This window comes from Triticum aestivum, chromosome 5A (genome assembly GCF_018294505.1).
Source record: "Triticum aestivum cultivar Chinese Spring chromosome 5A, IWGSC CS RefSeq v2.1, whole genome shotgun sequence".
NCBI classification, from domain to species: domain Eukaryota; kingdom Viridiplantae; phylum Streptophyta; class Magnoliopsida; order Poales; family Poaceae; genus Triticum; species Triticum aestivum.
The window spans coordinates 663,896,670-663,922,597 of record NC_057806.1 but is presented as its reverse complement, the minus strand read 5'-3'; the positions used below and the strand labels follow the sequence as shown (position 1 = coordinate 663,922,597).

Here is a 25,928-nt window from a genome sequence, read left to right as displayed (position 1 = left end):
GGTATACAAGGAGATATCCCATGGTGTATGCTCTTTGCGGATGATGTGGTGCTAGTTGACGATAGTCGGACGGGGGTAAATAGGAAGTTAGAGTTATGGAGACAAACCTTGGAATCGAAAGGGTTTAGGCTTAGTAGAACTAAAACCGAGTACATGATGTGCGGTTTCAGTACTACTAGCTGTGAGGAGGAGGAGGTTAGCCTTGATGGCCAGGTGGTACCTCGGAAGGACACCTTTCGGTATTTGGGGTCAATCTTGCAGGAGGATGGGGGTATTGATGAAGATGTGAACCATCGAATCAAAGCCGGATGGATGAAGTGGCGCCAAGCTTCTGGCATTCTCTGTGACAAGAGAGTGCCACAAAAGCTAAAAGACAAGTTCTACAGGACGGCGGTTCGACCCGCAATGTTGTATGGCGCGGAGTGTTGGCCGACTAAAAGGCGACATGTTCAACAGTTAGGTGTGGCGGAGATGCGTATGTTGAGATGGATGTGTGGCCACACGAGGAAGGATCGAGTCCGGAATGATGATATACGAGATATAGTTGGGGTAGCACCAATTGAGGAGAAGCTTGTCCAACATCGTTTGAGATGGTTTGGGCATATTCAGCGCAGGCCTCCAGAAGCTCCAGTGCATAGCGGACGGCTAAAGCGTGCGGAGAATGTCAAGAGAGGGCGGGGTCGACCGATTTTGACATGGAAGGAGTCCATTAAGAGAGACCTGAAGGATTGGAGTATCGACAAAGAGCTAGCTATGGACAGGGGTGCGTGGAAGCTTGCTATCCATGTGCCAGAGCCATGAGTTGGTTGCGAGATCTTATGGGTTTCACCTCTAGCCTACCCCAACTTGTTTGGGACTAAAGGCTTTGTTGTTGTTGTTGTTGTAAAGTCGAGATGGACATGTGAGCTTGTGTTTGATCTAGCTCCGGATATACTGCTTTGCATATATGGACTCAGGTGGAGCTATGTGGACCAAAGGGACTTTAGATATTTCCTTGGTACAGTAGTATGTTGCGCCAACGGTCTCTCGTCTCTCTGTTATCCGATTTAAGCTTTAACAAGCTATATGTAAGGTCATGTCTTACTGTGTGCCTTATGAAGGCTAGTTTTCCATTATCACGTGCTCACCATAGAGGCGCAAAAATTAATAAGCAATTGAACGGGAAAATGGGTGGAAAGCCTTGTGTGCTTACAAAGTGTTTGTACCGTGTTAGTTGTCTCTTATATTTCCGATGACCTACATTGATCTGATAATTTACTGTCGGTTAGAGGTTGAGGCAGGTCTAACATCAGCTATTTTTGATGGCAACAGAACAGAGTATGGATGACGCATCTCTGGCCTGAGCACGACATGATCCAGGCGTTATCTAGGTAGGGTTGGTTATCGATCCTCTGTGATAACATTTATGTTCCCTGGATGTGAGTATGAAATCTGCTTTTTTTTTTATAACAGGCGAGTATGAAATCTTGCAGGTTGTTGGAATATACTGCCCTGACGGTGAGGGTCGGTCAAATGCGGTCTCGATTGGTTGCCCACGGACACACTTGTCGGTCGGTTGCTACTGATTTTATCTTTCTTATTATTTTCATTTCTGATTGCCGTAAACCATGAAAGGAGTACCCGTCCATTCATCTTAATGGTTCTACAGTGAGTTTTCAGTAATGAAAATCGGAAGGGGGAAGCCCTTCTTTGATCAAAAATAATAATTCATAATGGAGGTTCGGGATTTGCATTGGATTGCGTGGCTATGGTTTGTTAGTGAATGAATGGCTGTGGTCCATCTTATATAGGCTGGTACCAAATTGTTGCATACGGCCAGGCTCAAGTTTGAGCCCAAGAAATTGAAAAATCTGCAGACACAGCACATGCACATTGGCACATATCCGTTCATTTTGAAATGGCAGCAATCCAGCCAGGGCTGGAGCACGGCACTCTCCTTGTTCAATGGCGTTTCATTTCATTCAAGTGGACTGATGTCAACTCTGGATTGCATCTAGCGTCACGTTGATTAGTATCGTTAATTCGTTGGAGGTCGATCGGGTGGCTAGCGAACTAGCATTGCCGATAGAACCATGGCCTCCACTCCAGGCGCATCCCCGTGCCCGCTCGGCCGTCTTGTCCCCGCCGGAAGAGTACGCGGACGTCATCTCCGCCGTGCCCACGGTCACCATGCGTGGAGGCCAGGTGATGCGCCAGAAACAGGGCGCCTGGCAGGCAGGTCCACCAGCGCCCAGCGGGTGGCGGAGGTCCTCTCTTTCCAGCGGCGCGCCCCGGCGACGTGCTCCTCGCCAGCCCGCCCAAGTGCGGCACCACGTGGTCCAAGGCTCTCTCCTTGGCCCCTCTGCCTCTGGCCGACAGCCTCTTCAGCGCCGGCCAGGAGACCAAGCTGGACGCGCTGCCGTCGCCCAGGCTGATCAAACACCCCCCCCCCCCCCCCCCCCCCGGTCGCCCCACACACTGCAAGATCGTCTACGTTTGCAGGTACGCCAATTTTACACAGATGGCGGCACCTACCCCTTCTCCGGGGAAGCACGCCAACGGCCCCAAACATACCATATGGCGAGCAGAGCCGGCCCGGGGAGGGTCCTCTCCTCTTCCCGCGGCACGAGGAGATGCTGCGTCGGCAATGCCAGGGAGCTGGCGCGGCTTCTCGGAGCCTTGTGGAGGAAAAGCTTCGACGGGTCGTCGGGCTTGTCTTTCAAGTCTTGACCCCTTTTTCAACAACAAAAATTAGGGCCCACTTGTTTCATTATTATCACGGACTAGCACCTCAATTTTGTCAAACTCTGGTGTTATTATTGTTTGGTTCAAGAATTAAGAAACCGTAGTAGTAATAAGTTAGGTGAATGAATACATCTCCATAGCTAGTGTGCGTGGGTGGTGCATCTTGATCCTGCAAAGCATCCTGCCTTTGCCTTTTGCGACGCAGAGAAACGGACCGTACGCATTTCTCTCACTCTTGTGTCTAACAAACACGACAGCTGCCTAAGAACATGAAGACACAACCACAACAACACATTCGGCTCAACCGTGTGTACAAGTAACGTGGAAGGGGAATCAACTTGTCACTTTGCGACACACTGCCAAGACATGGAATGGGATGGTGATTGATGAATGATATTCCCTCTGTAGAGAAATATAAACGGTCTTATATTTCTTTTCAGAGGGAGCACTGTACTAATCGACAGCAGGACATGGCAAAAGTTAACTGTAGCGCGGTGCGTTCCGGAGTTCCCCTCGCCCGATTTAACAAGCAGGTCTTCCCTCTGCTCTTCTTCAAACTAGGAACAGAAATTGGGGCCAGACAGATGCATCACCTTGGACATGTGAGCGCTGCTATGACATGAACTTCTTCAAATGCAGATCGACGGCCTTAACTTAACTACACCTTAAACAAGCAACAAGTCAACCATTAACGACATACATAGTTCAACGAGTCAGATGGGCTCATGATGAACTAGTGCATCGAATAATCAAGCGTGCTCAACGGCGCGGCACCTGCCGACTGACCGAGGCTTCTACTCACCAGAAAAGAACCGTGGAGGGAGGAGAACTTACATCGATCCATCCTCACGCCAGCTCGCAAGGCACCCATTGTTTCACTCTCAGGCTCAGCTCGCTAGGAACCGAGGTTGACCACTCCTCCAAATCCGGAAGGGGACCCGTCAACGCGATGTAGTTTACGCTCTCCTTCTCCGAAAGCCTCTTCCAGTTTAGCTGCGATATAGTAGGGTCGTATCATCAGCAGGAGATCATTTTGCACCAGCAGTCGAGAATACACAGTTTCAGTAGTCTGGTAAAAAAAAAGATTCTTACTTGCCCTGGAAATGCAGAGCATAGAGCCTTGATTGTGGGATTCTGAAGCCAGGAGGAAACATCCCCGTCGGCAGCAAGAGATACGGCGGTATCTCCAGCGCCGCAGTTGACCATGATTCGACCATCGGGCATCAGCTTCTTCGCAATCTCTAACCAAGTTTCAACCTGCAACAATGTCGACACCACGGTGAAGACAGCGGAAGTTCGTCGAAATGATGTAAATACTCCGTAAAAGCACCATTCATCAATTTACAATTCTCGGATGTGCTGTTTGTAGAAATATGCAAAATCTTTGTGTACCACAGTTCCTCTAATTCTGTTATAAAGATCATTTCATTTTTATGCATTTGCATTTATTCTGGAATGTATAAGTTTTTTATGTCAGCTTTTCAATGCCAATTACATACCAGACCGAACTGAGTATGAGCATTCATTTATACAACATGCTAACAGTTCAAATTTGTAACCACCATGAATTTATTTGTGGTGGAGCTATGGTGACCATACCACAATATGGTTCTGTTGTGTTGTGAAGGGAGCACGAGACATATATAATACTGAAAAACTATAAACTCTAAATGCTAGCCATGGTAGAAATACATACAGAATAATAACAAATGAACTAAAAGGGAATAGCAAGGGAGATTTTACTTCCTGTAGCTGAGGTAAGACTTTTCCATCAGCAAATAAATCAACAACAATACCTGCAGACATGAGCTAGGTACCGTCAGGCACGAGCAAGTCAGTTCCCCAAACTAAAAACTTTAAAGCCTCTGAAAAGCCAATTATATGTATTCTATCACCATTTTTTATCACACTGAGTCTAAATTTACTACAGATAATCATTGAAAACTGATTACTAGAGAGCTTGCCATAATTAAATTCCAAGAAGGCAGTAAAACATGCATTATGTTTGCATCAGATAAAATGTTCACCAGCAAATCCTCCTTCGACTGTAGCCGATGGGGAAAGTGCATCGCCAATATGCACTGAAAGTGAACCACCTAGTTCCGTGGTCTTCTCTAAAGTGGACATACCAAAATAATCCCTCGACAATTCAATTACCTGTCATGAAACGATAAAGTTTTTCAGGGTTTTCAGTTATGAAAATATAAATAGATGGCTGTATGATCAGGAAAAGAATAAAACACAAAAAACAAGGCTGAAAAACATGAATAGTTGTAATTGCGTAAGCAATCACAGAATAATGGTAATGGATGTTTTCTTGAAATAGCATAACCAACATTACTGGTATAAAAAAAAGCCCAAAAAAATTACAAAAAAACAATGCTGTTCTGACAAGTTTCCAAGACTACCGTATAACTGAAATTGGTAAAATTCTCCAGACATTCAGTCATGTATTCAGTAAACAAATTGGAGGACAGTGATAACAGTTTTCACCGTCGGATCAATCTCCCATCCGATAAGTTCTATCCAAGGCCAAACTTCTAGCATCATGTGTGCTGCTGTCCCAGCACCCTGAAAGAAGCATGTAGAGAAGAAATGAATCACATCTGCAAGAGGTGTGAATAGCTAATTATTTAAATAAGGAGCGCTATGACGCTGTATTGCTTGTCTAAGTAGATCACCTAATGCTCTTACTAGGAATTGTGACGTACAATACTCTATACAAACTCGTTGCAACTGGTTGAATACTAAAGTAGCGCGTAAAACAGCAGATTTTTTTTACTATTTTTTGGATTTTACTGTTCATGTGAGCCCGAGCTCACAAAGTCACTTTGGTTTCGCAGAAACAATGACGTGTATAGAACAGGAGCATGGCTAAGAAATGTCAGAGAATGGATTTACCAAACCTAGAAGTGCAACAGGGCCGCGTGGAACAACGGTAGGTAGGCTGACACACTCATCCTGAATGAAAAAAAAAACAAAACGGGTTATAAGAATTTACATTCAGTGACCGCTTTGAGGGAAAGAAAAATGGTACTATGTAAATACAAGAGGTGAAAGAATAATATATATGATGCCTTCATTAAGAAATTAACCCCTTGCATTGCACGGCCAACTGGCGATGAATGATGATGCCAGCAATGAGCAGTGTTGGAAGCTGATTAAAACTTTTTCTGTGTGATAAAACATATTTTCCGTGCGATGGTTCTACATATGTAACAAATCCTGTGCGGTGAAAACAACTTTTTTGTTGTCATACCGAAAACGTAGGGGTACATTTATAATGCTAACAGAGCAACAGACCTATTGGAAGCATCGAGCATAAATTCCTAATGCCTACAGCCTACTAGGTGCTCGATAATATGCTTATAACAATTATGTATTCATACCGGTTAGCATGCTTTGTCCATAGACCCTCTTATCTGGCGACCGTTCGCTGGGAGGGGGTGGCATTTGTGAACGTTTTGATATGACCACGACTGCAGATGATGTTGTTGCTGTTCAGACATTATCGCATTTTAATGAACTACGGATCAATAATATTTGCATGCCAAAATTAATTCAATTTGGTACAGATAATAAGGAGGCTGAGACTTTTGTTGCGTCTGCCGGTAAACCTGAAGCTACAAGACCTCAGATGAGTTTTGTTCAGTCGAAAGAAAACTACCAAGATAAAGTAAGTGAAAAAGAATTGGATGTAGTCATACATGCACCAGATCATGTACGTGCACGTGATTACGCTGATGGTTTTAATTGGCGTGCAACCAAGATATTAGCACATTGTGGTTTTGGTGCACACGTAGGAGTCCTAGATGCATGTAACACAAAGAAAACAAGAAGCCGTGTGGAGTACTACTTCGGCAGAGTTCGTCCACCAGATTGTTCCAGGTCCATTCACTTTTTACCACGTGACGCGCTCTCCTTGCAAGCCTGCGGATGGGGGCCACCGACATCTGATTATGTTAAGTTGGCGCATCAGTTTTGTTTAGGAAATAAAAACTGCCAAGATGTAAAAGGCAAATTTCTTAGAGTCCTAAAGTTATCTTTAGGCAAGTCTTTGGACTTGTTTTGTTTAATTTTCAGCCGTGAGAGTAGAGATAGGATTTTCCGTCCTTGCTTATCAAGTTTCTTAGATGGTCGGGTAATATAAAAGTCAAGGTGCGCCATGTAAAAGGCAGGTTATTTTTATATGAAATAGACACGATGTGTTTTTTAGGGTAGACACCCGTATCAAGTTTTGAAGGGATCTTTAAAAAACCTCTGTGTTGCGATTTCTCTTCGTGGAAATTGTTTTGAGCGTGAGTACCTTCGTTGAGATTGGTTTTCTCGTGCTGGGCCGCAAGGTTCAAACCCTCTACTTCGTGTACATCGCGTGCGCGGGCGAGAGGTTGCTACTACTGGTGGTGGAGTGTCATGAAAGATCGGGCCACAACAACAGATCGGATCTCACCACGAGGTTCGGTCTACATCAGGTGGTATTCAGAGCAAGGTTGTTCACGACACTATGGAGAAGATGACGAGCGCATCATCATTCAGTAAGTTAAGCTATGGATTTCAGTTGGAGGAGGAAGGCCGCTGGGCCGGGCTATTTCACACCCGTGTGGTGGTGAGAGAGAGATCATGTGCCATGCCGATCGATCACATGAATTTGATCAACGCCGCAAGCATCGAGATGGTGGAGAAGCTGAATGTACCAATGGCACCATGTCCACAACCATACTTGTTTCGTTGGGGTCAAGAAGAGCTCACTGTCACGCAGCAAACCAAGGTACCGTTTTTGTTGGGAAATTATTTTTGCGAGGTTTTGTGCGACGTGATTCCGGTACCAATGATTTCATGTCACTTATTATTGGGCGAGCCATGGTACAAAGAGCATGATGTTGCGTATGATTGCAAAACACATAGATATACCGTCAAGAGGGGTAAGATGTGCAGCCTTGTGCCAATGGATGATGAGCGTTTTATTTCTTGGAGGAAAGAACATCTTGAGAAGATAAAAGAAGAGGAAGATGCAAAAAAGAATACAGTCGAAGCTACTGAAATTTGTACAGCCGTCGTTCAGTCTGCAAACAAAAATATTGTTCAAGAGGTCAATTCGAAACCGAGGACGGTTTCACTTCAAGAGGGAGAGGATGATATGACCACGACTGCAGATGATGTTGTTGCTGTTCAGACATTATCGCATTTTAATGAACTACGGATCAATAATATTTGCATGCCAAAATTAATTCAATTTGGTACAGATAATAAGGAGGCTGAGACTTTTGTTGCGTCTGCCGGTAAACCTGAAGCTACAAGACCTCAGATGAGTTTTGTTCAGTCGAAAGAAAACTACCAAGATAAAGTAAGTGAAAAAGAATTGGATGTAGTCATACATGCACCAGATCATGTACGTGCACGTGATTACGCTGATGATTTTAATTGGCGTGCAACCAAGATATTAGCACATTGTGGTTTTGGTGCACACGTAGGAGTCCTAGATGCATGTAACACAAAGAAAACAAGAAGCCGTGTGGAGTACTACTTCGGCAGAGTTCGTCCACCAGATTGTTCCAGGTCCATTCACTTTTTACCACGTGACGTGCTCTCCTTGCAAGCCTGCGGATGGGGGCCACCGACATCTGATTATGTTAAGTTGGCGCATCAGTTTTGTTTAGGAAATAAAAACTGCCAAGATGTAAAAGGCAAATTTCTTAGAGTCCTAAAGTTATCTTTAGGCAAGTCTTTGGACTTGTTTTGTTTAATTTTCAGCCGTGAGAGTAGAGATAGGATTTTCCGTCCTTGCTTATCAAGTTTCTTAGATGGTCGGGTAATATAAAAGTCAAGGTGCGCCATGTAAAAGGCAGGTTATTTTTATATGAAATAGACACGATGTGTTTTTCAGGGTAGACACCCGTATCAAGTTTTGAAGGGATCTTTAAAAAACCTCTGTGTTGCGATTTCTCTTCGTGGAAATTGTTTTGAGCGTGAGTACTTTCGTTGAGATTGGTTTTCTCGTGCTGGGCCGCAAGGTTCAAACCCTCTACTTCGTGTACATCGCGTGCGCGGGCGAGAGGTTGCTACTACTGGTGGTGGAGTGTCGTGAAAGATCGGGCCGCAACAACAGATCGGATCTCACCACGAGGTTCGGTCTACATCACGTTTTGACGACAATTTTAATTGGTTGGCGGGTGGTAGTTTCTTTAAAACAACATGACATTTTCTGGAATGAAGCCATGGCATTTTCTGGAATGAAGACTCAAAACCGCCATCCTCCAAAAAATGTCATGCTGTTTTGAAGAAATTGTCACCCCCTATACAATTAGAACTGCCAGGAAAAACATTGGAAATGTCACGCTCTTCTAGTATTGAGCCTTTGGTTAGGTTGTGAGTTCAAAACTTTGTATTGTGTTTTTGCTATTTTCATCTATTTTACAATTTTTCACTATTTTTATCTGATGTGATTGCAGGTAATTTCTTTGGAAAATTAAAATTTCAATCAAGATTAATCTAGATTTACGGATCATGTGGATGCAACATGTGCAACGCTGTTCAAACAGTTTGGGATGGTCCGAGGATGATATTTCATCTGTTTTAAGAGTGATAAAATGCAACAATGTGTTGTTTTAAAATGTCTTAAAAAGGCCCTAACTTTTTTAAATACAAACATTGGCTCTAATTTTCAACTTGTATTTACCTCCATATCTTTGATAATTCATGATGATTAGTACAAATACATAAAAATAATTGAAATTAATATGAACTAGAAAGATGTTGGTAAAGAAACAACAAGAAGGTGGACTAGAACTTAACACCAAGGCACGTCAAGATCCAACACTCTAGGAGAGCAGTGACCACACGATCCACCGACCTCCTCTATGGTGCCAACATGACCGTCACCAACAAGGTGTATCAAGGTGGACCACCACAATGCCATTACTGGGGAACAAAACTCTTAACCCTAAGAGACCTAACTTTAATGCCGCAACACATATATGGGTCACTCCGCACCGGAGGAGGAGGGGACTCGTGGCTTTGTCGGCGGGGAGTAGGTGGAGCGGTGGCGGCTATTGTGGTTTTATGGAGAGGGATATGGCTACACAACCTATATCGTTCAACATGTCATGACCGGCGAAATAACGTCGTGAGAACCAGAATGACCTCGTCAATCTCAAAATTTCCCCTTCCGAGTAGGACTGGACACTATGAAATTTTGAAACAAAAAACAAAAGCAACCTAAAGTTTAAACATAAATGTCTCTTAAATTGGCTTTCGTTGGTTTAATTCAGTTAGGAAACATCAATGTACTTGATATATATATTATAGAAACCGGACCGTACCATACATCAAAGGAGAAAAGCTAAAACTAGCCTTAGTGGTTTTTAAGCATATCGACTATCCCCATCATCAAACTAGTAAAAACCGGTAGAACCGTTCGATTGATAGTGAACCAGGCTGTTCAATCTCCATCCACAAATATCGCTCAATATTTTTATTTCGTGTGGGAAATATATGGGTAAAAACTTTTACGAACGAAAATAGTAAAGAAAACACGTCAGCTAGGTTTCCTTATCTGGCCTGGACCATGTGATTTGGAGGCGTTTCCGTTTTCTTTTTTGGAAATGGGGGCGTTTCCTTATGTGGCCTGAGGTAAGAGATGACCGGCTAAGGCAAATATATTTACAAGTGTTAATTTTCTCAACTGTTCAGATATTCTATGCCCTCTACTACCTCCCGTGAGGTAAGAGGGGCCATGTTAAAACAGCTCTACCGTCATACGTTTTGTTAAGAAAAGAAAAGAAAAGAAAAGCTCTACCGTCATACGAGGTATATACTCATATGATGGATGTAGAGCGGTAATCTAAAAATGTCGGCTCATGCATCCAAATTCTGTTCAGATACCTACCCAGTAGGAATTGGTCCAGGCGCTCTTCTTGGGGAGAATGCTGTGGATGTTCTCTGCACGAGACAACCAAACACGGAGCTCGAACTCACTCGATTCAGAAACCAACACCAGTCCAAATCGGCGAGCAAGCGGTGACACGTACGGGTGGGGTCGAGGACGAGGTAGCGGTTGGAGGGCGAGTCGATGACCATGATGACCTCGTTGAAGGCGGTGCGGTAGGAGGCGAGGAGCACCAGCTCCTCCTCCTCCCCCTGCTGCTGCTCGGCGGTCGTGGCCGCGACCTCGTCGGGGGCGCAGCGGAGCCGCGCGAGGGAGCGCGGCTGCTGGACCTTGGCTTGGCGGCCGCGGTGGAGGAGGAGGAGGCGGGCCGGGGACAAGGTTAGCGGCATGGTGGCCGGCATTGCTCTTGCTGCTGCGGGATAGAGCTGGGGCTCGGCTCCTTGTTAGTGTTAGCTAAATATAGTTAGCTGTCCCAAGATCAAACCTAAGAGGACCGGAGCAGCTGCACGAGGACTCCAATCCTTATATAGGAGATTACTACAAGGTGACATAGAGCGGCAAATTTTCGTGTTTTGACCCTTTTCTAAAATCTATTCGAGATTTGATCCTAATTTGATTTTTTTTTCGAGATCTGACCCTTTTGCTATCGCGAGAGTCCATGGCGGTAGGGTCTAACAACCTACCGCCAGGGACTGTGGCGGTAGGAAACATCGCTACCGCCAACCGGGCTGGCAGTAGCCTGCATAACCCTACCGCCAAGGTGCTTGGCGGTAGGCACGAGCACACACTGTGTTCAATACTTAGAAGATTTTTGGCGGTAGGGCATGCAACCCTACCGCCAGGGACCTTGGCGGCAGGCTGTTATACCCTACCGTCATGGTCCCTGACGGTAGTAAAAGGGTCAGATCTCGATTTTTTTTAAACTAGGGTCAAATCTTAAATAGATTTCAAAAAAGAGTCAAAACACAAAATTTAGCCACATGGAGCTGCACGTGAGCAGCCAGCACACATATTGCTAGAAGCTAATACTATAACCGGTAAGGTATCAGCCTTGCCGACTTCCTATATCAGGATATTTCTTCTCTCCAGATATTTGTGCACTGCCGACATGCATGTTAGATATTTCCAGCAATCAGTTCACTGCTAGATGCACTTGCCAGGCAACATGATTATTTGCAACATTTCACGCCTTAATCGTGTTGCCTATCTTTGATATCTTGTATGCCTATTCGCTCTCTTATTTGCAGAAACTTGGGTCTGCCGAGGGGTTTAGTGAGAGATACCTGCTAACTGGCCATCTTTAGTTGAGACGCACTTTGCCTCGATTTTACCATCTTCCATGCACTCATGTATGAAGTTGTACCTTGTGTCGATGTGCTTTGCTTCTGTCGTGATAAACCGGATTCTTGCATAATGCAATTGCTGATTTGTTGTTCACCCTGAGCGTAACCTTGCCATCTGATTGGGTTTTCAATTCATTAAGCAGTCGTGCAACCCATATGTTTCTTAGTTGGTGTTTCCATGTAGCGACTCACAATTCCAACCGCATAAGCTATGTATGGTCTTGTATTCACCAAATATCAAAGGCCTCCAACTACACTGCGGTAGTCTGTCTAATCAACTAGATGCCTCTCGCTTGATTTACTCAACTTTAACCTCGCCTCTATCAGTGTCTGTGACGTTGCAAGTAGCAAGCCGACACTTTTCTAATATTTTTGCTGCATAAGATAATTGACACAAGATAAATTTCTTCATCTTTCTGTTTTACCTCAATCCTCAAATAATAGCTTAATAATCCGAGGTCACTCATGCTGAATAATTGCTTCATCTGCATCTTGAATTTTGCAATTTCAATGGGTGCTCTCGTTCCTGTGATAATCAAGTCATCCACATAGACACCAACTAGGAGACTTGTATCACCAATAATTCTCTTGTAGACAGCATGCTCAAGTGGGCTTCTCTCAAACATGAGTGGCACTAGGCCTTTATCAAGTTTTGTGTACCATGCTCTTGGTGCTTTATGAAGTGGATATTCAATTTGGGTCTCGGGTCCAGCACCGCTTCGATGCTTGAAGATAGTGTGCTGGCCTACAACTTCACGCAATCACGCATTAATTCTGGGTCATGAGAATCTTAAATCGTATATTTTCAACTATTATAAACAACTATTCGGGCCTCCGGCAGAGAGCACGGTTTTCCTGAATGAGTCTGTTATTGGAGATATCCCTCAACTTAGGTCAGAGGAAAATGAGATCCTAACCGCACCATTTACCGAGAAGGAGGTTCTAGATGCAATATCACAAATGAAACCGAACAAAGCACCGGGACCAGATGGGTTCCCTGCGGAGTTCTATAGAAAATGTTGGCATATTATTAAAGATGACCTTATGCCTACGTTTCACGATTTTTTTAACGGGCATCTAGAACTATTTTATCTTAACTTTGGTATGGTTACGTTATTGCCAAAGAAAGAAGGAGCGATTCGTATCGAGCAGTTTAGGCCGATATGTCTTCTGAACATGAGTTTCAAAATATTCACGAAAGTAGGGACTAATAAACTGACACGAATCGCCCATTCAGTGGTGCAACCTAGTCAGACGGCCTTCATGCCTGGGAGGCACATCCTAGAAGGGGTAGTCGTTCTCCATGAAATGCTCCATGAAATCCATTCGAAGAAGCTAGATGGGGTTATCTTCAAAGTGGATTTTGAGAAGGCATACGATAAAGTTATTGGCCTTTTCTCCAGCAAGCAATGCGCATGAAAGGTTTTAATGAGATACGGCGGAACCAAGTGGGTTCTCTAGTCCAAAAATGTAGTGTCGAAATTAAGGTCAACGATGATATGGGTCACTATTTTCAGATTCATAAAGGTTTGAGACAAGGGATTCGATGTCTCCCCTCTTATTTAATATAGTGGCGAATATGTTGACCGTTCTTCATCTAGTTGATGGGGGAGTTTCCATTTTACAATATGCGGATAACACTATTCTTTTCATGGAGCATGACATTGCAAAAGCTCGGAACATGAAATTAGTTTTATGTCTCTTCGAACAATTGTTGGGGCTAAAAGTCAACTTCAACAAAAGCGAATTGTTCTGCTTTGGTCGGGCCAAAAAGGAGCAAGACACATATAGACAATTGTTCGGTTGCGAATTAGGTTCTTTGCCCTTTAGTTAATTGGGCATACCAATTCACCGTCGCAAACTCTCCAATGAAGAGTGGAAATGCATCGAAGATCGAATTGAAAAGAAGCTTAGCTGTTGGAAGGGAAAGCTAATGTCGTATGGTGGCCAGCTAATGCTTATTAACTCAGTACTCACTAGTATGCTGATGTTCCTACTATCTTTCTTTGAGGTACCCAAAGAGGTACATAAGAGACTGGATTTCTTTCGATATCAATTCTTCTGGCAGTCAGATGAGGCCAAGAAGAAATATCGCCTAGCACGATGGGATATATTATGCCGACCCAAGGATCAGGGAGGTCTCGGTATGGAGAACCTGGAAATTAAGAATAAATGCCTTATGAGTAAATGGCTTTATAGGTTATCAGTAGAGAATGACGGTATGTGAGCACAAATATTACACAATAAATATCTGCAACCGAAAACTCTTGCCCAAGTCACCACGAAGCTGAATGATTCGCCATTCTGGAAGGGGCTTATGAGACTGAAAGGCTTGTTCTTTCGTAGGACCAAATTTCTTGTTGGCAATGGGATGACAACAAGAATTTTGGGAGGATACGTGGCTAGGGGAGACGACATTAGCCATACAATATCCAAGCCTTTATAATATTGTCCAATGTAAGGAAGATTATGTAAACACAGTATTACAATCGGTTCCCTTAAATATTCAGTTTAGGCGATCTTTAGTTGGGGAGCGGTGAAATTCGTGGATGCATTTGGTACGGAGATTGATGGATGTTCAATTATCCGACCAACCTGACTCATTACACTGGAAGTTGGCTAGAAACGGAGTGATTACGGTAAAATCTTTTTATTTGGATCTCATTAATTCTGGCCCAATCCCGAGATCTATTCATATATGGAAAGTTAAGGTTCCCTTGCGTATTAAAATTTTTATGTGGTTTGTCCACAAGCAAGTGATCCTAGCAAAGATAATTTGTTAAAGTGACGATGGGTAGGCAGTTCACAATGTTGTTTTTGTGATCATGATGAAACAATACAACATCTCTTCATAGACTGCCCTCTCGCCAAATTACTTTGGCGAAAGATTCATATAGCCTTCAACATCTTCAGTTAGCATTGAATCATTATTTGGGATGTGGTTAGCTGGCGTGGACCATACTACCGTGGCTCGTATTCGAATTGGAATATGTGCACTTATGTGGGCTATATGGAACTGCAGGAATGATATGATTTTTAATAGACAACATATTTTAACCTTCTTGCAGGTCATCTTCAGAGCTACGACATGGATCCGTACGTGGTCCTTACTCACTCCTATGGACTTCAGGGAGCCATTGATTATTGGGTGCAACCAATGGAAGATGGTAGCACAGGCTATATTCGACCGGTTTGGATGACCGTCGCATAACAAGATAGGAGTCTAGGGCCCTAGTCCTTTAATTCATACCGGTTGTGACTTTGCGTTCTTTTATGTCTATTTGCTCCTTTTGCGAGCTGTAATATTTTGAATACTTTGTACTTCTTTGAGATTTTAATAATATGACGGCATGCATCGTTCACATGCAGAGAGGTGGCTACCGTGGACATCGAGGTGGTCGGGGTGGTGGCCGTGGGAGGTTTCGTCGACAGCCTCCGCCCCTAGCTGCTGTTGACCATGCGGCGACAGCTGTTGAGACAGATAATGCTCAGTCTACTGATCTTACTAGTCAGGCGATGGATGTGGTAACGGCCCTGGCTAATGTTGAGGTTCCTGTGCCTGGGGCTGTGGCTGAGGCGTCTGACAGGTCTGATTCTGAGAGGGCGACCAAGTGGGCGCGCAAGAAGGAAAAGATGCTCTGTTACCGGTGTGGTGAGAAGGGCCATTTTATTGCAGAGTGCGTGGCAGAGCTGTGTGACTCGTGTGGCAAGCCAGTACATGCTTCGGGAGAGTGCCCGTTATTGCGTGACCAGGCTCCTGCTCTGACTATGTATGGACTATATTGTGCGGAGCTTTTATTCTTCGAGTCCCTGGTCGCGAGGGAGATTCCAGAGGAGACACAAGGCTTGACTACCGGGATTGTGAAAGCAATCCAGGGCGAGGTGACTGAGGCTCAGATTATCCGGAGGCTTCAGGAGTTGGCACCGGGTGACTTCCAGTGGGAGCTGGTCAGCCTCGAAGCTAATGTTTTCAAGGTGGATTTCCCTTCTGTGGAGGATTTGCAGAAACTGCTGAGCTTTGGCTTGTGTAGAGTTCCTGGTACTAAGTGTATTTTGGAGTTTCACAAGTGGACTAAGGTGGAGCCTAAAGGAAAGCCACTTACGCAGGCATGGTTAAGGTTTTCTGGGGCCCCATCTAAGCCTTTGCAGGATGTTCGAGTTGTGGCCAGTATGGGTATCATGGTTGGGAAGACGGAGAGAGTGGATATGGCTTTCACTCGTGCTCATGGAGTGGCCCGGATCTTGGTGAGTGTTCTGAATGTTGATTTCGTGCCTGATGTGGTCCACTGGACATATAGGGGAGAGGTATTTCCGCTCGACATAGAGTTCGAGGACACTGAGATGTTTGCTGAGGAGGTTAATAAGGATGATGTTGATATGCACGAGAGTGACGACGGTGCAGGAGCCAAGGGGGCATCAGCCGAGTCCGCTCGAGAGGGGTCGACCGGGTCTCGCCCAGATGCTCAGTTGCCGGGGGAGGGGACCGGGGTTGAGCCGGCACCCTCACCTTCGGTGCCTATGACGTCACTACGATTTGGGTCTTTTGAGCCTGCTTCTGCGCCTCCCAGACTTTGGAGTGATCGGGTGGAGACTGATGATATGTTTGAACACACGCTTCCTTTGTTGGACTTTGAGGGGGCTGCAGTTCGGGAAGGGGAGCCGAAGGTCGCTTCTATTTCCCTTGCTTCACCGGTGGTCGTGGCTCCGGTGATGTCTTCTACGTTCGAGGTGGGCCTTGGGGGAGGGGGGTCAGGGCAGGTGGCCTCGACTTCTCCATTCCCTGTACCGACGCCGGTGACGCCGCTCGCGTCGGGGTCGCCCAGCGCTGGGATTGGGAGCCCGAGGCAGGCGGCCTCGGCTCTTCCTCCTCAGGTCTTGGCGATGGCACCTGCGTCTCCCGAGGCGCTGGCAGAGGGGGCGTTGGGCCAGGTGGCCCTAGTCCTCCCTTTCTCCACTGCGGTCAGGAGGATCGCGCCTCCTGCGACTTCGACACTTCGCTCCGAGCCGATGGGTGGGGCAGGGGGAGGGAGCGGGCAGGTGGCCCCAGCTGTCCTGTCTCTTGTCCTACCCGCGGGGAACTTGTCTGAGGGCCCTGGGAGCCCGCAGCCGCCTCCTCTGTTCACTAGAGAGGAGGTTGTTGCCTTTGGCGGGATCCCGGACCCGGTCTCGACGGGGAGATGGATGAGTGCTCGCGTTCAGGACCTTCCGGAGGTGGATGATATGCAGCAGCGGTGCGCTATGAGGGCGGCTAAGCTTCATAATGCTGCGATATCTTCTGGTATGTCCGTCAACATATCTAATTCTTTATTGCATTTTTCTCATGAGGACATTATTAATAATGCGAACCAATTAGGAGTTTCACTTGGTGCTACTGCTAATGAGATCTCTAATTCGGCAAATGATATGTTAGATTTGGAGGCGGAGCGTGCCTTAGAGACTATTCGTAATCTTGCAGCGGTTAAACCCATGAATGATGAGGAGATTGATGCGTTAGGGGTTAGAGTGCTAGATAATCTATGTGCGGATCTAGCACCTTCTAATCAGGAGTCTGAGGACGATGATGTGCCTTTAGATGTTCCAGCTGTTAGTTCTGTTCAGCCCGGTCATGAGGTGTAACACCCCGGATGTAACTTTCCCAATTTGTACTCCAACTCTTGCCGTTTCCGGCGTTAAGTTAATTTATTTTCTCGGTTTCAGGTTTTTGTCTCCGTGTGTTGTTATCGTTGTCATGCATCTCATATCATGTCATCATGTGCATTGCATTTGCATACGTGTTCGTCTCATGCATTCGAGCATTTTCCCCGTTGTCCGTTTTGCATTCCGGCGCTTCGTTCTCCTCTGGTGGTCATTTCTACCTTTCTTTCATGTGTGGGGATTAAACATTTCCAGATTGGACCGAGACTTGCCAAGCGGCCTTGGTTTACTATCGGTAGACCGCCTGTCAAGTTTCGTATCGTTTGGACTTCGTTTGATACTCGAACGGGTAACCGAGGGACCGAAAAGGCCTCGTGTGTGTTGCAGCCCAACACCCCTCCAATTTGGCCCAAAACCCACCTAAACCTGCTCCATCATCTAGAGCGTTCGATCACGATCGCGTGGCCGAAAACCGCACCTCATTTGGACTCTCCTAGCTCACTCTATGCCTATTTAAAGAACCCCACTCGAAATCATGGACGAAACCCTAGATCCACCCTCATCGCGCGCAGCCGGACACTTTCCCCACCGACGGACACGTCCGACCTGCCCCACCGCCACCACGTGGCGTCCCGCCATTGGTCCGCGCCGCCGCCCCACTTCGTCGCCGCCGCCGGCCCGGGAGGCCCAGATCGGGCCCCCGAGGCCCATCCGCCGCCGAGCCGCCGCCTCCCGCCTCCTCGCGCCCGCGGCCGCCCGACCCCGCCCGGCCGGAGCTCGCCGCCGCGCCGCCGCCCGCCGCCCGGCCGCTCGCCGCCGCCTCCGCGCCGGCGCCCCGCGCCGTGGGAGCCGCCCCGTCGACGACCTTGCCCCGACCGGCCTCCTCCATGTCTCCCCCTCCTCCGGCGACCTCCTCTGGCGTCGTCCCCGCCGCCGGTGAACAGTGCTCGCCGGAATCGCCTCGGATTGCGTGCCCCGATCCAGATCTGGAATATCAGGGTTGACCCCATGTTTTTTCCCTAAGTCCCTAATCCATATGCCCATGTTCATAGTCTCGTAACTTTGCATCCATAGCTCCGATTCATGCATATAGCATATCAAAATGTTCATCTCAGAGAGTACATCATTTCATTCCATTGCATCATTTTCATTTAAGTTTATCTTGATGCCCGAAATGCTGTTAGAAGAGGGCTACTTGAGATTATTGTCAGATCTGCTACTCCATCTAGCCTTTTTGTCATTTTTGCCATGTTTATTGTGTGCATGATATGCCCTGATGCTCTTCATATGTTTTGTTAAGGGTCTTGTCATCTTTCCAAAGGTGCAACCCATGTTTTTTTATGATGTGTGTGGTGACTAGCACAAGCTTGCAAAGTGGTGCACTTGGTAATTCTGATTTCAGGGACTTAGCATTTCCACTAAGTCCTTGCGCTGTTTATCTCATATGGCCATATGTTCATGTTGTTTCCTAGTGATCCGTGCCTCTTTTGAGGATGATCAGTAAGGATGTTTTGTTAATCTTGTAGTGCTATATCCATCCATGTCTTTGTTTGCAATTATGGAGCACCCTAGCTTGAGTCAATCGAGCTCTACTTTTGCTACTTTGTGAATCTGGGCAGATTGTCAACTTGTTTGCAATTTTGCCGTTGATGTTGTAGTTGATCCGTGCATGCTATGCTTTTGTTCTTGCCTTGTCTATCTGGCATATTATGTGTTCTTGATAGATGTATGCTTAGCTTATCATGACTTGCTCCGTGTTGAGTGCATCGAGTTCGTAAACATGCCTACTTGAGTTATGTTTCAGCATGTGCCAGTTTTCACTAAGTCTGAAAACTGATTATGTTTTTGCCATGTTCACATGCTTGCAATTGTATTTTCTGATCCCTTTTGGCTCATGGTCACTAAGGGACTTTTGTTAAGCTCTTTGAGTAGCTCCATGCCATGCTTTACTTTGCCATGTTCAGGTCCTGTAGCATGTAGTTTTGATGCTCCGAAGAGTGCTATCCGATCTGAAATTCCAGACAAGTGTTAATTTCACTAAGTCTGAAATCTGTTTGTCATATGCATTTTTGCCATGCTTGTTTGAACCTGTTAATGGATGAATTGGCCATAGCTCAGTGCTAGACTTTTGTTAAGCATCTTTTGTGCATCCCTGCCATGTATTTTGTTGCCATGTTTGGGTGCTGTAGCATGTTCATTTCGTTGCATTTAGATGGCTACTTGCTGTAAATCGCAGACCGGTGTCATATTTGCATCGCTTGCCATTTCCAAACCGTAACTCCGATTCCGGTGTTCTCTATATCGTTTTCAAACGATTTCATCTCATCTTTCTAGTGGCACACTTGGATTTCCAAGTTGAGGCCAGGTTCATGCATGCCTTGTCACATCTTGCATATGCATCCCGCATCGCATCCCGCATAGCATACCATCTTTGCATCATCTTGTTTGATCCTTGGACGTGGTTGATTGTGTCCTTGTTGCTTGTTTGTATTGTTTGGGTAGAGCCGGGAGACGAGTCCGCTAACGAGGAGCCCATTGAGTTTGCTTTCAAGGATCCAGTCAACTCTGACAACTGTGAAGGCAAGATGATCATACCCTCGAAATCACTACTATCTTTGCTATGCTAGTTTGCTCGCTCTTTTGCTATGCCAATGCTACGATGCCTACCATTTGCTTTCAAGCCTCCCAAATTGCCATGTCAAACCTCTAACCCACCATGTCCTAGCAAACCATTGATTGGCTATGTTACCGCTTTGCTCAGCCCCTCTTATAGCGTTGCTAGTTGCAGGTGAAGATTAGAGGCCGTTCCTTGTTGGAACATTTATTTACTTGTTGGGATATCACTATATTATCTTGTTATCTTAATGCATCTATATACTTGGAAAAGGGTGGAAGGCTCGGCCTCTCGCCTAGTGTTTTGTTCCACTCTTGCCGCCCTAGATTCCGTCATATCGGTGTTATGTTCCCGGATTTTGCGTTCCTTACGCGGTTTGGTTATAATGGGAACCCCTTGACAGTTCGCCTTGAATAAAACTCCTCCAGCAATGCCCAACCTTGGTTTTACCATTTGCCACCTAGCCTTTTCCCTTGGGTATCGCGGACTCAAGGGTCATCTTATTTTTAACCCCCCCGGGCCAGTGCTCCTCTGAGTGTTGGTCCAACCTAGAGCACCGTGCGGGGCCGTCCCTTGGCAACTTGGGTTACGTTGGCTCCCGTACGCTTAGCTTATCCGGTGTGCCCTGAGAACGAGATATGTGCAGCTCCTATCGGGATTTGTCGGCACAACGGGTGGTGTTGCTGGACTTGTTTTACCATTGTCGGAGTTGTCTTGAAGAACCGAGATACCGAGTCTGATCAGAACGCCTTGGGAGGAGGTCTATTCCTTCATTGACCATGAGAGCTTGTCATGGGCTAAGTTGGGACTCCCCTGCAGGGGTTTGAACTTTCGAAAGCCGTGCCTGCGGTTATGGGCAGATGGGAATTTGTTAATGTCCGGTTGTAGATAACTTGAACCTTAACTTAATTAAAATGAATCAAATGAGTGTGTTACCGTGATGGCCTCTTCTCGGCGGAGTCCGGGAAGTGGACACGGTGTTGGAGTAATGCTTGCGCAGGTTGTTCTCTAGTTTCTCACTCGCGCTTTGCCTCCTCTTCTCGCTCTCTTTTGCGAACAAGTTAGCCACCATATATGCTAGTCGCTTGCTGCAGCTCCACATATATATCTTTACCTTGCCTTACCTATAAGCTTAAATAGTCTTGATCGCGAGGGTGCGAGATTGCTGAGTCCCTGTGGCTCACAGATTACTATTACACCAGATGCAGGGCCTGATGATTCCGCTCCAGGAGACGCGCTCGAGCTCAAGTGGGAGTTCGACGAGGACTCTCAACGTTACTATGTTTCCTTTCCTGATGATCAGTAGTGGTGCCCAGTTGGGGTTGATCGGGACCATGTCGCATGTTGGGTTATCTTTTATTTTGGCGCCGTAGTCGGGCCATGAGTGTTTGGATGATGTAATTGATGGGGAACACAGTAATTTCAAAATTTTTCCTACGCACACGCAAGATCATGGTGATGCATAGCAACGAAAGGGGAGAGTGTTGTCTACGTACCCACGCAGACCGACTGCGGAAGCGTTGACGCAACGTAGAGGAAGTAGTTGTACGTCTTCCTGATCCGACCGATCCAAGCACCGTTACTCCGGCACTTCCGAGTTCTTAGCACACGTACAGCTCGATGACGATCCCCGGGCTCCGATCCAGCAAAGTGTTGGGGAGGAGTTCCGTCAGCACGACGGCGTGGTGACGATCTTGATGTTCTACTGTCGTAGGGCTTCGCCTAAGCACCGCTACAATATGATCGAGGTGGAATATGGTGGTAGGGGGCACCGCACACGGTTAAGGAACGATCTCAAGGATCAACTTGTGTGTCTAGACGTGCCCCCCTGCCTCCGTATATAAAGGATCCAAGGGGAGGGGCTGGCCGGCCAAGGGGGGCGCGCCAGGAGAGTCCTACTCCCTCTGGGAGTAGGATCCCCCCCCCAATCCTAGTTGGAATAGGACTCCTTGAGGGGGGAAAGAGAGAGAGGGGGGCCGGCCACCTCTTCTAGTCCTAATAGGACTAGGGAAGGGGGGAGGCGCGTGGCCACCTTGGGCTGCCCCTTTCTCCTTTCCACTAAAGCCCACTAAGGCCCATATAGCTCCCGGGGGGTTCCGGTAACCTCCCGGTACTCCGGTAAAATACCGATTTCACCCGGAACACTTCCGATATCCAAACATAGGCTTCCAATATATCAATCTTTATGTCTCGACCATTTCGAGACTCCTCGTCATGTCCGTGATCACATCCGGGACTCCGAACTAACTTCGGTACATCAAAATGCATAAACTCATAATAACTGTCATCGTAACCTTAAGCGTGCGGACCCTACGGTTCGAGAACAATGTAGACATGACCGAGACACATCTCCGGTCAATAACCAATAGCGGGACCTGGATGCCCATATTGGCTCCTACATAGTCTACGAAGATCTTTATCGGTCAGACCGCATAACAACATACGTTGTTCCCTTTGTCATCGGTATGTTACTTGCCCGAGATTCGATCGTCGGTATCCAATACCTAGTTCAATCTCGTTACCGGCAAGTCTCTTTACTCGTTCTGTAATACATCATCTCGCAACTAACTCATTAGTTGCAATGCTTGCAAGGCTTATGTGATGTGCATTATCGAGAGGGCCCAGAGATACCTCTCCGACAATCGGAGTGACAAATCCTAATCTCGAAATACGCCAACCCAACATCTACCTTTGGAGACACCTGTAGAGCTCCTTTATAATCACCCAGTTACGTTGTGACGTTTGGTAGCACACAAAGTGTTCCTCCGGTAAACGGGAGTTGCATAATCTCATAGTCATAGGAACATGTATAAGTCATGAAGAAAGCAATAGCAACATACTAAACGATCGGGTGCTAAGCTAATGAAATGGGTCATGTCAATCAGATCATTCAACTAATGATGTGACCTCGTTAATCAAATAACAACACCTTGTTCATGGTTAGGAAACATAACCATCTTTGATTAACGAGCTAGTCAAGTAGAGGCATACTAGTGACACTAAGTTTGTCTATGTATTCACACATGTATTATGTTTCCGGTTAATACAATTCTAGCATGAATAATAAACATTTATCATGATATAAGGAAATAAATAATAACTTTATTATTGCCTCTAGGGCATATTTCCTTCAGTCTCCCACTTGCACTAGAGTCAATAATCTAGATTACACAGTAATGATTCTAACACCCATGGAGCCTTGGTGCTGATCATGTTTTGCTCGTGGAAGAGGCTTAGTCAACGGGTCTGCAACATTCAGATCCGTATGTATCTTGCAAATCTCTATGTCTCCCACCTGGACTAGATCCCGGATGGAATTGAAGCGTCTCTTGATGTGCTTGGTCCTCTTGTGAAATCTGGATTCCTTTGCCAAGGCAATTGCACCAGTATTGTCACAAAAGATTTTCATTGGACCCGATGCACTAGGTATGACACCTAGATCGGATATGAACTCCTTCATCCAGACTCCTTCGTTCGCTGCTTCCGAAGCAGCTATGTACTCCGCTTCACATGTAGATCCCGCTACGACGCTTTGTTTAGAACTGCACCAACTGACAGCTCCACCGTTTAATGTAAACACGTATCCGGTTTGCGATTTAGAATCGTCCGGATCAGTGTCAAAGCTTGCATCAACGTAACCTTTTACGGTGAGCTCTTTGTCACCTCCATATACGAGAAACATATCCTTAGTCCTTTTCAGGTATTTCAGGATGTTCTTGACCGCTGTCCAGTGATCCACTCCTGGATTACTTTGGTACCTCCCTGCTAAACTTATAGCAAGGCACACATCAGGTCTGGTACACAGCATTGCATACATGATAGAGCCTATGGCTGAAGCATAGGGAACATCTTTCATTTTCTCTCTATCTTCTGCAGTGGTCGGGCATTGAGTCTTACTCAACTTCACACCTTGTAACACAGGCAAGAACCCTTTCTTTGCTTGATCCATTTTGAACTTCTTCAAAACTTTGTCAAGGTATGTGCTTTGTGAAAGTCCAATTAAGCGTCTTGATCTATCTCTATAGATCTTAATGCCTAATATGTAAGCAGCTTCACCGAGGTCTTTCATTGAAAAACTTTTATTCAAGTATCCCTTTATGCTATCCAGAAATTCTATATCATTTCCAATCAGTAATATGTCATCCACATATAATATCAGAAATGCTACAGAGCTCCCACTCACTTTCTTGTAAATACAGGCTTCTCCAAAAGTCTGTATAAAACCAAATGCTTTGATCACACTATCAAAGCGTTTATTCCAACTCCGAGAGGCTTGCACCAGTCCATAAATGGATCGCTGGAGCTTGCACACTTTGTTAGCTCCCTTTGGATCGACAAAACCTTCTGGTTGCATCATATACAACTCTTCTTCCAGAAATCCATTCAGGAATGCAGTTTTGACATCCATCTGCCAAATTTCATAATCATAAAATGCGGCAATTGCTAACATGATTCGGACAGACTTAAGCATCGCTACGGGTGAGAAGGTCTCATCGTAGTCAATCCCTTGAACTTGTCGAAAACCTTTTGCGACAAGTCGAGCTTTGTAGACAGTAACATTACCGTCAGCGTCAGTCTTCTTCTTGAAGATCCATTTATTCTCAATTGCTTGCCGATCATCGGGCAAGTCAACCAAAGTCCATACTTTGTTCTCATACATGGATCCCATCTCAGATTTCATGGCTTCAAGCCACTTTGCGGAATCTGGGCTCACCATCGCTTCTTCATAGTTCGTAGGTTCATCATGATCTAGCAGCATGATTTCCAGAACAGGATTACCGTACCACTCTGGTGCGGATCTCGCTCTGGTTGATCTACGAGGTTCAGTAGTATCTTGTCCTGAAGTTTCATGATCATCATCATTAGCTTCCTCACTAATTGGTGTAGGTGTCGCAGAAACAGTTTTCTGTGATGTACTACTTTCCAATAAGGGAGCAGGTACAGTTACCTCGTCAAGTTCTACTTTCCTCCCACTCACTTCTTTCGAGAGAAACTCCTTCTCTAGAAAGGATCCATTCTTAGCAACGAATGTCTTGCCTTCGGATCTGTGATAGAAGGTGTACCCAACAGTCTCCTTTGGGTATCCTATGAAGACACATTTCTCCGATTTGGGTTCGAGCTTATCAGGTTGAAGCTTTTTCACATAAGCATCGCAGCCCCAAACTTTAAGAAACGACAACTTTGGTTTCTTGCCAAACCACAGTTCATAAGGCGTCGTCTCAACGGATTTTGATGGTGCCCTATTTAACGTGAATGCGGCCGTCTCTAAAGCATAACCCCAAAACGATAGCGGTAAATCAGTAAGAGACATCATAGATCGCACCATATCTAGTAAAGTACGATTACGACGTTCGGAAACACCATTACGCTGTGGTGTTCCGGGTGGCGTGAGTTGCGAAACTATTCCACAATTTTTCAAATGTACACCAAACTCGTAACTCAAATATTCTCCTCCACGATCAGATCGTAGAAACTTTATTTTCTTGTTACGATGATTTTCAACTTCACTCTGAAATTCTTTGAACTTTTCAAATGTTTCAGACTTATGTTTCATTAAGTAGATATACCCATATCTGCTTAAGTCATCTGTGAAGGTGAGAAAATAACGATATCCGCCACGAGCCTCAATATTCATCGGACCACATACATCTGTATGTATGATTTCCAACAAATCTGTTGCTCTCTCCATAGTACCGGAGAACGGTGTTTTAGTCATCTTGCCCATGAG

General features: G+C 45.8%; 1 protein-coding gene and 1 long non-coding RNA gene across 2 annotated transcripts; one reads left to right on the top strand and one right to left on the bottom strand.

Annotated features, from left to right (window-relative positions):
• Window positions 1-709: 709 nt before the first annotated feature.
• LOC123105771 (uncharacterized) lies at window positions 710-1,732 on the top strand. Its single transcript, XR_006451001.1, has 2 exons — window positions 710-1,370; window positions 1,473-1,732. It is a non-coding gene; the product is annotated as an uncharacterized lncRNA (long non-coding RNA).
• A 1,267-nt stretch (window positions 1,733-2,999) lies between these two features.
• Window positions 3,000-11,092, bottom strand: LOC123105768 (uncharacterized). Its single transcript, XM_044527913.1, has 9 exons — window positions 10,752-11,092; window positions 10,610-10,662; window positions 5,626-5,685; window positions 5,218-5,295; window positions 4,752-4,881; window positions 4,468-4,520; window positions 3,817-3,981; window positions 3,559-3,717; window positions 3,000-3,388 (listed from the first exon to the last, which is right to left on the bottom strand). The coding sequence occupies exons 1-8, from the start codon at window positions 11,008-11,010 to the stop codon at window positions 3,571-3,573; spliced, it is 945 nt and encodes a 314-aa protein (XP_044383848.1). The 5' UTR covers window positions 11,011-11,092; the 3' UTR covers window positions 3,000-3,388; window positions 3,559-3,570.
• Between the last annotated feature and the right edge of the window lie 14,836 nt (window positions 11,093-25,928).

Bases quoted from the DNA above. Each gene is read 5' to 3' on its own strand.
- LOC123105768 (XM_044527913.1), bottom strand. From the start codon at position 11,010: ATGCCGGCCACCATGCCGCTAACCTTGTCCCCGGCCCGCCTCCTCCTC. The intron at 4,521-4,751 runs GTGAACATTTTA...TCATGTCTGCAG, and splicing joins AGTCGAAGGAGGATTTGCTG to GTATTGTTGTTGATTTATTT. The intron at 3,718-3,816 runs GTAAGAATCTTT...ACTATATCGCAG, and splicing joins GCTCTGCATTTCCAGGGCAA to CTAAACTGGAAGAGGCTTTC.